The sequence below is a fragment of the Anoplolepis gracilipes genome, chromosome 1 (assembly GCF_047496725.1).
Source record: "Anoplolepis gracilipes chromosome 1, ASM4749672v1, whole genome shotgun sequence".
Classification (NCBI taxonomy): domain Eukaryota; kingdom Metazoa; phylum Arthropoda; class Insecta; order Hymenoptera; family Formicidae; genus Anoplolepis; species Anoplolepis gracilipes.
The window spans coordinates 10182592-10194168 of record NC_132970.1 but is presented as its reverse complement, the minus strand read 5'-3'; the positions used below and the strand labels follow the sequence as shown (position 1 = coordinate 10194168).

At 28.2% G+C, this 11577-nt stretch overlaps 1 protein-coding gene and 1 long non-coding RNA gene across 3 annotated transcripts; one reads left to right on the top strand and one right to left on the bottom strand.

Annotated features, from left to right (window-relative positions):
• Positions 1–3858: 3858 nt before the first annotated feature.
• Positions 3859–5558, top strand: LOC140666367 (uncharacterized). The gene is made up of 2 exons (XR_012046746.1): positions 3859–4862; positions 5272–5558. It is a non-coding gene; the product is annotated as an uncharacterized lncRNA (long non-coding RNA).
• Positions 5559–7099: 1541 nt separating this feature from the next.
• LOC140666355 (chymotrypsin inhibitor-like) lies at positions 7100–8778 on the bottom strand. Of its 2 annotated transcripts, XM_072893481.1 has the most exons (4): positions 8722–8778; positions 7720–7877; positions 7450–7550; positions 7100–7292 (listed from the first exon to the last, which is right to left on the bottom strand). In XM_072893481.1, exons 2-4 carry the CDS (start codon positions 7769–7771, stop codon positions 7212–7214), a joined length of 234 nt encoding a protein of 77 aa, XP_072749582.1. In that variant the 5' UTR covers positions 7772–7877; positions 8722–8778; the 3' UTR covers positions 7100–7211. The 2 variants fall into 2 exon arrangements, with proteins under 2 accessions (XP_072749582.1, XP_072749574.1); XM_072893473.1 differs by lacking the exon at positions 8722–8778 and having other exon boundaries at positions 7720–8319.
• Between the last annotated feature and the right edge of the window lie 2799 nt (positions 8779–11577).

Here is an 11577-nt window from a genome sequence, read left to right as displayed (position 1 = left end):
GACGATCCTCGCTAGAATATCACCGCTGAATGAGATGCTATACCGAAAGTGTACACATTGCGCGCGGACAGTCTCCGGCGTTTCGAGTTTATTTCTTACGCCTAGAAAAGTGATTTTGACAATGCTTTTTTGGAAGAGAAAGAGTTTATTTTAAAAGCAAGATATTTATAATTTCTTAATAAATTTATTTGTAATTAAACGTTGAAATAAATATTTGTAAACATAACAATGTTTGTGACGAACGATTATAGTAGCGAAAGGGTTAAACATTAAAATTAAAAATTTTATTAGTTTATTTGTCAGAATCTCTTTTGTGAAATTTTATGCAAGTAAGGCAATTGCGGAAGTTTTTTTTGATCGAAGTCTTTCTATGATTTTAGTGTTTTTTCTTTGTGTGTAGTGTCAACTGGATGTCAAAAACAATTGCGTTTAAATTGTAATAATTTTGTACGTACTGCATATTCGTACAAATCGATTGAAAAGAATCATTGTTATACGAATTGTAATGTAGATGTCCTTCATCCACTACGTTGATTTTATTATCTCCAAGTCTCGTATCTGTGGCGTAAAAGCGGTATACAAAAACAATTTTGTGCCTCATTCTTTTTTCCGAGAATATCGATAAAGGAAACAGAGTGAGAATCAAATTTTAAGTAATCTTTTAACTCGTTGAATTCCTGAGCAGCTTATCAGTGATTTTACGTTTGTGAGTAGGGTCTCCAAAGTTTTTTTATCATCTCCATTTTTCCCTAATAGTCATGTCAGACAGAAATTTGTCTGAGCACCTTATCTGAACCTGACAGTAAAATATTCTTTTGCCGTAAATTTATTGTACTTATAAAATTTATTTTTTTTTTTAAAGTAAACATATACTATAAATACAGGTTTAGAATAAAAAAACTACTGATATATAAAATAAAAAAATGATCACTGGAAAATAAGGCAGCATTTTGTACGGTATCGAGATAGAGTTGTCAATTGCCTATTCTCTCTGCTTCAATGGACTGTTTCACTAAAGTGAAAATACTGGGCTCCTAATTTTGCAGAACCGTTATTTTTTAATTTTGTTAGCTCTTTCTTGAATTTTCTTGCAACAACTTGAAAATTCACATTTTTAGCTACTGTGAAAATTACAGATTTGTCTAAATCATAAAGAATATTTTCCATTGTAGCATCGTCTCCCGTAAATTCGATTGATTGCATTACTGTATTTGTCAAAACCAGATGAGACAAAATATGAGCCCGGATTGCCCGAGCATACACGTGTTCAGACATAATTTTTTCGACATTGTTTTCTTAAATCGTATTAAAAAAAATTCTTCAATCCGCTTCCACCCATATCCTTATAAATGACATAAGCAGATAAAATTGCTCAAGTCTTAAATAATATTATTTAAGTCGGATTGACATAATTCGAAATTATAATAAATATTCAAAGTCTTACACATAGATATAAAAGTATAGATCTAGCGTTTGCCTTTATTTGAGGAGTGGGGGTAAGCACTCACGTAGAAAAAGCCAGATTGAAATGTGTGACCGTGCGTTCTCCTTTTCATATACCGTGCGTTTGCGCGAATGAGAGAGAATGCGCGGTCACACATTTTAATCTGTCTTTTTCTACGTGAGCACCTACCCCCACTTCTCAACACTCGGTCTATACTTTTATGTCTATGGTCTTACATTTCTCGGCAACCGAAAAAAGAGATGTTAAAAGCGTGTCATTCTAGTCGGAGAGAAAATTTATGAATGGAAGATATAATATTTTTGACGATAAGTAAAATTTATCAATTGTTGCCTGTTCTTAAAACTATTTCTTCAGTATAAATGGGTTTTTCGATCACTTCCAAATCAATCAGAGATCTCAATAATAGGAGAAAATCGGGAGCTGACAATATTTTATTTGAAAAAAGATGAAAACTCTCGACATCTGTAATAGTAATAATATTTAAACCTGAGTCTTTTCTTTTATAGAATAGTTTCAACTGAACCGAATCAAACTCTCCTACAACTTGTACTGACAGAAACTTCTTAACATTTTGATCTGATGCTACAGCAGTGTGATCACGCACTGAATAGCATGATTATTGAAGCTATCGAAAGTATTAAATAGTATTAAAATTAACATTGTCAAAAATAAATTGACAGATTGCATCCTGGTTGATATTCTCTCTTATTTCCTATCGATAGTAGATGACTTTTTCTGACAGAAAAAAATGACATTTTGCATCCACTACGACCAAATCCGTCACATGGTAAATGCGCTCTATTATTACCGAATCCATTCATCATCGTGATTCTCAGTTACCTTCAAAATCGTATCTTTCATCTACATTTTCAGCACTTGACATATGATATTCCATTTTGGCAAAGAATTTTTTTCTGTTTATTCAAAAATTTATCACTAATCTTATCATTGCATAAGAAACAGTAGTCTTTAAAATTAAAACTTGAAATTCTTTGCTCTAACAATAAGTGATTTCCCGAGCCATCACATTACCTCTTCTATGAATATACACCCGAATTAACATTCTTTTTGGCATCCCATTGTGAACGATCAATTGTTTTATGTTTCTCAAAAAGTCTTCATTTTTATGATTCCCCAGTTTTACACTAGAATCTCAAAAAGTATTTATTCCTCTCTCTTTCGCTACAACTATTTTACCGTTATTTAAATTTTTCTCGTATATAAAACATATCCTCACTTTGGAAACAACCATAGTGAAACGTGTTACAAAGCAACAGCCAAATGAAACCACAAAATTGACAAAAAAGTATGCCATTAACTTTACTTTATGATTGTGTAAATTAATTGGCAATACTAATATATAAAAAATGTATACAGAGTTACGTGGCATCGCAATAATCTTTTTAAAGTCATTTGTACAAATTACGTGCAATACGCATAAAATCATCATGATTTAAACGCGTTGTTTTTGACGGATATCCAGTTATTTCAAATCGATTGTTCCGTAAATGTTACCAGATGTCCAAAACAATATTCGCAATAAACGCATTAATATGTGTTTAGAAGTTCGTAGAGAGCATTTTGAACATTTAATAAAAAAATTCCATATAATACTGGCAATTTATCTATCTCTCTAGTTACTCTAATCAATCGTAAATATGTTGATATTTTGTAAGAAATTACCTTCTCAATGCCAAACATATTTGTAAACAAGGGTGAAGTAAAAATACTCTAAATGTATCCAGAAGATCAAATGGAATTTTCCTATAACTCTTTAACAGTACAAAATAAAAAAATATTTTAAATAAATGTTATTAATTTTGATGAGAGCTGTCCGAATATTAAAAAAAATTGTATCCCATTTCATTTAAAAAAATTAAAGATTCTCCTTTTTGCCCCCCTTAAAACCCCCCCTAAAAATTTTTTTATATAGTAAGTACACTGAGAAAAAAAAGTCATTAACTTAACTAAATGCGTTTAGTTGGTTATAATTTTTTAAATTTAAATATGTAGATATTTAAGTCAAATATATGTAAAATGTATAAATAATAATTTGAGCGGGTAGCAATTATCTAAGAGTATTCTGATAATGATGTTAATATTTTTTACATAGAATTTCGGGAGTGACAAATAAAAAAGTAGATGAAGAAATATCGGAGTATAATAATCAAGTAAAAATATTAAATATGAAAGTTTAAAAGAGAGTTACGAATGAATAAATAAGGATATTGAGAAAGATAAAAAGGATTGCAAAATGATAAGCATACGTGACGAAAATTAGAGTACAACACAGCTGAGAGCAAGGATATTGTGTAAGCGGAACCGATAATGAAAACAAGCGCAATACGTGCTCCGATCAGTACACAAAGTGGATGGTATATATAGAAGCGCTTTTGAAACTTACGAACAGTCATAGCTTAGTAAAAGAAATTATCAAATTTTTTTCCAATGTCTCGCACGTTTATAGTAGTGGTCGCACAACTATCGGACAACAAATATGTCCGGAAAATATGAGAGGGGATGATTGTATCATAGTTGTCGGTAAGTTAGTGCTTATGGTCAATGTGTGACAATAGACCAGTGTTATTCTAATATAGTATTTTCCGAATATATATAAATATTTGGCTTTACTTAAATCTGTTAGTACACAATTGCGCCCTTTTGTATACATATATAATCATTCAATAAATATCCCTCTTTACAATAACAACTAGGAGCTAAGCATATCTACAACAGAATTGTATAAAATAGATTTTTTTAAATCTATTCTGTTTTAAATCGATTCTGTTGTAGATATGCTCAGCTCCTGGTTGCTATTGCGAAGAGGGATATTTATTGAATGATGGGTATTAATTAAAAATTCTTTCGTGAAAAGAATTAATTTCTTTACGCAGTTTCTTTACGCATCAACATCCGCGCATGGGCTCACATCGCCGAATATAACTTATCATGTTTATTGAATGATTATCTATATATGTATATAGAAGGCGCAATTGTGTAACAGATTTAAGTAAAGCCAAATATTTATATATATTCGGAAAATACTATATTCGAATAACTGTTCCATTGTGACACATTGACCATAAGCATTAACTTACCGACAACTGCGACATAATTATGCCATATTTTCCGGACATATTTGTTGTCCGATAGTTGTGCGACCACTACGTCCACTGCGACCACTACTATGAAAGTGTAAGATATTGGTAATATATGCAATAATTTTTTTTACCAAGTTATGATTCCCGTGTGGGGTTGCTAGTCCCCCATTGGGCGCCTCCCCAGGTGGCGGATAGGGGAATGCTCAACGGTGCGCCGGAGGGTACCGGCGAAATAAAATACCCGGGGTGGACTAAAACTAGCAGTGAAAGCTAGCAGAAAACATTCACCGAAAAAAGTAAGTGTCAAATTAAAACTTATATACTCATATTAACGCGTTCATTGTTTCACACATACGCAACAATTTATAATCTTCTTAGGAGAATTTAAAAATCTTAAATTTCAACAATATTATAATCTTATTTCAATACTACAATTGTTATTTCAAGAATAAAATAATTATTTTAACTCTAAGAAAATAATAATCTTCGATTTGAACATGTGTTATTTTTTATCCAACATTTTTTTCTCTCCATTCAAGAAAATTATTCTTAACTAACAAGAATATATTTTTCTTGGTTAAATTATATAAAATGTGTTCATCCAAGCAAATTTTCTTTGTTTAACGCAATATAATCTCATTTCAAGATTTACATTTTGAAACTAAAGATATTGTCAAAGTAAAAATATTCTTTTTTCTGTGTAAGGAGACGTCTACCGACAAGCTGTGCAACATCACGGAGGCGCCTCTGCAAGGACAAGTCAACCCCAAGGCAAGGAGCGACGAAAGTCGAGGAAAACTGATTCGCCAAGATGCTATAACTGCAACGAGGTCGGGCATTTTGCAGAGAGAAAGCTCAATATTTAATTACATATACAATACTTTATTTTTTCCGCATTTCTCTCATGGCAAAAACTTGGCCCCAAACAGCTACAATAATTGATTAATTCATAAATATACATAAGAATAATAATAACAATCATATTTACATTATTATTATTACTAATTTTATATATGCTATTTTACATTTTTATTACATAAAATAATTGCGCTATTTAATTTATTCGCGAAATATAAAAATTAATTACAATTTTAATTACACATACAAGTAATTTTCGCATTGTTGAGAAAAATAATATAAAAAGAAAATAAAAACTGCGTTATGTGATAAATATAATAATTTTCAAAAATCAAAGTTCGTTTAGCTTTATACTTGAATAATTATTGTGTACAATTAAATAATGTAAATATTATTAAAAATCATATTGATAGGTATAGTAAAAAGCACATTTCAATAGGACTACTTACTCGCTAGTATTGTGACAACGACCAAAAGACAGAAAACAGCGCGAGACATATTTCAGTATTTCGTATTGCGAATTTACTAAACAGGGAGATGATAAGACCAGTTTTTATACTTCTTTATTACTTCTTTTTTTTACAATTACTATCTTTCATTGTTTATTTCAGTATAAAAAGATAACGCATTTATATAAAGAATAGAAAAATTATATAAATTAATAATATAAAAATATATAAAATATATAAAATATAAAAAAAATGTCGTTCAAAATTGATCTTTTGCAATATCTTCTTATCAACAAGTTCAATGATAAAAATAGCTATTTCAATTTTGTAGAGAGCATAATTTCTTACGTTTAGTTGAAACATTTTTTTGTATATCTAATAGATACCGAGTTCTGCACTACTGTAAAGTGGAATAATTATTGAAAATTCCAAGGACGTTCCGTGAATAAACTTTTTTATGATTATTACTTATTATATATAATTATAGATATTATATGTTACTAATTCATAATCAGTATTTATAAAAAGAGTCTGCTCAAAACGGAGCGTTTGGAATTTTTTGGTAATCTACTCCAATTTACAGCGATGTAGTTTGGTCTATTAGACTTACAAAAAAATGTTTCAAATAAAAGTTGTGTAGGAAATATTCTCTATAAGAACTTTTTAATCTTAATTATTTTATTCACTGGTGAAGAGGTACTTTGAAAAAACTGGTTTTGACCAACTTTCTTTCAATATATGGAACAAATAAAAATGCGCTAAGGTCAAAATCTTAAAATTTTTAATAGATTCCAAACTCTAAAAACAGATCTAAAAATTAAAACTATTAGACCTTTTGTAAAGTAAAGTCTTTTTGCGTCCTCTGTTATTTGAATTAACAAATTACTTAATAGGTACATTCGAATCTTTTGGTAATCAATATCAATTATTCGCATATTACATTGAGATTTCCTTACCAGATAATAAGTGGCAAAAATATGTTTCATATTAGGCGCCTTATTTCTCATGGCAAATTAATAGAAACAATATTTTAGATGAATTATAACCTTCTAATTGAATTAAAATTTATTTTATTAAAAAATAGCCATATTGTTACTATAATAATAGTAATTATAAAAGTTAGCACTTATATTTTATTATAAAATTATTTTATTATGTTATGAAAAAAAGTGACTGTAAAGAATATTCTTATTAATAAGAGTAAAGAAAAAAGATTCTATATAATTTTAGAATCCATGTAATTTTTTTTATTTTTAGCACACACTACTTTTAATGCACATTTTCTCAAAGCATTGAAATAAAATTTAACAACACATTAATAGGTATATTGATTAATTTTTAACACTCTGTGTGGCTCACGCATTGTCCATTAGCATTCAATAAGAAATCTTTTTTACATTGGCATCCTTCAATGCATTGCTGCAACAAAATGGCGTAAAATAGATTTTTTAAATCTAATATAATATTTAAATTAGAAAGTTTTATATATATTTAATCACACAATATATTTTACATCTATATAATAAAAAAGGGCAATAAGATTTTTTTATTAGACTTAATGAAATCAAATAAATACCAAAGTGCAGGTTTGATTAGATGGACTGCACGATGGTGGACATGCTGATCCGCAAGTAGTCCATTCCTGATTTTCTGGGCATTGTTGTGCAGCAGTTATGCCTATACATATGTAATATTATTCAAATCATTATACATGTTTACAATACAATTGGAAAATTAAGATTAAAACCAGAGAATACGTTATAATTTATTCATAAAAGTTCTTGCAAATTAAATTAGATTAATTACAGATTGAATAAACATTGTAATTGTTTACATGAAAACTTACTGATTGTGAGAAGCACTCCGACCACTACGAACAATACGAAACTGCGAGACATTGCTTTGATACTTTCTTCTATCAAGTTGCGATTGATACTGTTTATAGTTCAAATGTGCTTTTATATATATCCCTTGTTAACAAATTCTGATTTATAATTTGCTGATCTGAAATTATTGTCTGTTATATTTATTACGTCATCAAAACTAAGAATCTTCCAGAGAGGGATAGGAATAACCGACACTATTCGTGTAAATGCTGAAGTGACTTAATTATAAATTTTATGCTGTCACTACTGCGTAAAAATTTTATCTATCTATCTTTATTTTATCTTTATATTTTTTTCTATCTCTGCTTCCAGTTTTACCATAAATAATGGTAACCAATAGAATACTTAAGCAATTTTTCTAATCTCTCTCTAGATGATCCCTAATTAAAACGCGATCGTATATTTATGTATGTATACGACATGTTTACTGAACGTTGATGTTAAGCGAAGAGTACAATACATAAATATGACTAAAATATTGATAACACATCTTATCAATAATAAACATTATTGCAGTTTTTTCACATGCGTTATAAACGTATTGCAAATAAAAATGAAATAATAATAATTTATAATACTCCAAAATAAAACTATTATAATAACGTCAAGAAGAAAAGCAATATGAGCCAGCACAAAGTGGAGGCGCAAATAAAAACAAGATTTTTTAATAAAAATAATTTTAGGAAAAAAACGGTTTAATTTGAACGTTTCCATCTTCGGATTATCTTCAGTAATACAATTTAATATATAAACACATAACACACTAAAGCATTTAATAGTACGCAGATGTGCGCAAAATTTAATAAGTTTCTTATCGGCTCCACACTTCACAAATAAAAATACCGAATGCGTGCTCAAATACATTTCCTAATATAACGCTATAATGGCAAAATTGAAAGAAAAACAGAAGCCGGGAAGAATCATAGATCTGAATCGCAATAGATAATTGTAACAAAACGCACACAACCGTTATCGTCGCTCAAAGCATCGAACGCACAAATGAAGATAATAAGCTCGAACGCTGCTTATAAGTCACTGATAAACTCAAACCATTAAATAACTAAATAGAGAAAGGAAATGTTGCGACAGCTAAACGCGAAATTTCTTAAGCACTTGATATATTTTCAACAATAGACGTGTATGAATAATGTAAGCATTCTATATCTTTCTGTCGAGTTAAACTATTTTTTGGCGTCTAATAAATAATATTTCCGAAACAAGTCTCTTATTCAGATAAGACTTTGCATCCAAGATTTTCACATTATTTCAATAAAAGTTGTGATTATCCAGTCTGTGGTTTGTGATAACAGATTTGTGTATGGTATTATTTTATAGATTTGTGTAAATTATATAATTTTTAACGTCAATATATATATATATTGACGTCAAATAATGTATAATTTATAAAAAAATTCTTTATAATAATTGCCAAGAAAGTTTAAAAATAAATCATTGTAATTTCATTATTAGCAGTCGCAATTGCATGGACGGACACATTTATTGCGGCTATTTCTTAAATATCCATTTTTACATTTACAACCTGCAACGCATATCTGAAATGCAAATATGAAAAGTTTACAAAAAGTATAATATATTAGTACATTATTTTAAGGAAAATATTTTATAATCATTTAGACATTCCTTATATTGTACGATATTATAAATGTAATACAAGTTTATTATTATTTATATATTTGATTATATTTAAAGAAAATAATTAAAAACTTACCCTAGGACAAACTTGAGGTTTTAACGGGGGGTGACATTTTAGGGGACATGTCGGAACGCAACCAGTTAATACTTCATTTTTTCTGCACTTCTTTGGCGGCATACCGCCCCAAGCAGCTACAATAATTGATTAATTCATAAATATACATAAGATTAGTAATAACAATATTTACGCTGTTACTAATTTAAGATGTTGTTATATCTTTATTACAAAAAGTAATTAATAAATAGTAAGCTATTTATTTTATTCATGAAACATAAGAATTAATATTAGTTAAGTAAAATGTATTATAGTTTTAGTTATTACAAATAATTTTTTATTTCTCGAAAAGTATTATAAAAAGAAAGTAGAAACTGCCTTTGTGTGATAAATAATATATAATAGTTTCTGAATAAAAGCTTAGTTTTATACTCGTATAATTATTGTGCATAATTAAAAATTATAAATATTACTAAAAAATTATATTTATATGTGTAGTAAAGTACATTCTAATAGACTTACTCGATAATACTGCGACAACAACAAGAAGGCAGAAAACAATGCGAGACATGTTTCAATACTTTGTATTGCGAATTGATTATACAGTGAGATAAAGACCAGCTTTTAAATACATCCTTTTTGTACAATTATTATTCTTTTATTGTTTATGTTTCGTAATAAAAAACTTACACGAAAAAATAACGCGTGTCTTACAATAAGAGAAAGAAGCCTAAAATAATTTAATTAAATAAATTTCGTTATTACAATCTGTTTCTCTCAACTGTTGCGCTATATTTTTGTTTTGTACACAAGACAGATATATATATTCGAAATTTTTGGTTAATATACCAATCATTTGCATATTACATTGAGATTTCCTTCCCAGATAATCAGTGGAAAGATTATATTTCATTTTACGCGTCTTACTTCATGGGAAATTAATAGAAGTTATATAATGTGAAACCAATTGTTATTTTTAAACTTTTGGATGTCTTGCAAAGTGTGTTTTTAAGTTTTTATACACAAAATATGATATATTAAAAACTATCTTCAAAAACAATATTTAAAATGGATTATTATCTTTTAGTTTAATTAAAATTTCGGGTATTAATAATACTATATTTGTTATTATAATAATATTAATTACATGTAAAAGTTACTGTCTATATATGTATTTTAATCGTAATATTATATTATACTCTAACATAATAAATACATCTTTTCTGAACATAATTTGTCATATTATTTATATATTATACTCACAATGAAATAAGCATTCCTAAAAAAAAAAAAAAAAGCAAGTCTCTCTCTCTCTCTCTCTCTCTCTCTTTCTGTCTTTCTCTCAAATTAGTGCTATTTAAATATAGATATAATTTAAAACCTACTTGAAAATTATTACATAGAACTTAGATTTCAGTTGTCAATACGCATAAAATCACCATGATTTAAACGCAATCATTGTTTTTGACAGATATCCAGTTATTTCAAATCAATTGTTCCATAAATAATAACATTTTTATTTTTTATTTTTTAAATGATATTTTGTAAACAACTACCTTCTTAATGCCAAACATATTTATAAACAAGGATGAAGTAAGAATACGATTCTAAATGTATCCAGAAAATCAAATGGAATTTTCCATAATTCTTTAACAGTACAAAATAAAAAAATATTTCAAATAAATGTTATTAATTTTGATGAGAGCTATCCGAATATTAAAAGAAATTGTACCCCATTCCATTTAAAAAATGAGAAATTCTTCTTTTTGCCCCCCTTAAAACCCCTCATAAAAATTTTTTTATATAGTAAGTACACTAAGAAAAAAAGTCGTTAACTTAACTAAATGCGTTTAGTTGGTTATAATTTTTTAAATTCAAATATGTAGATATTTAAGCCAAATATGTGTAAAATATGTATAAATAATAATTTGAGTGGGTAACAATTATCTAAGAGTATTCTGATAATGTCAATATTTTTTACATGGAGTTTCGGGTGTGACAAATAAGAAAGTAGATGAAGAAATATCGGAGTATAATCAGTACTTATAATCCTCCATGGTTGGTGGGCCACGAAGAATTAATAAAAGTATTAAAATAGATTAGTGACTTG

Bases quoted from the DNA above. Each gene is read 5' to 3' on its own strand.
- LOC140666355 (XM_072893481.1), bottom strand. From the start codon at position 7,771: ATGTCTCGCAGTTTCGTATTGTTCGTAGTGGTCGGAGTGCTTCTCACA. The intron at 7,551-7,719 runs GTAAGTTTTCAT...ACATATGTATAG, and splicing joins CGGAGTGCTTCTCACAATCA to GCATAACTGCTGCACAACAA. The intron at 7,293-7,449 runs GTATTTATTTGA...ATTTTGTTGCAG, and splicing joins CTAATCAAACCTGCACTTTG to CAATGCATTGAAGGATGCCA.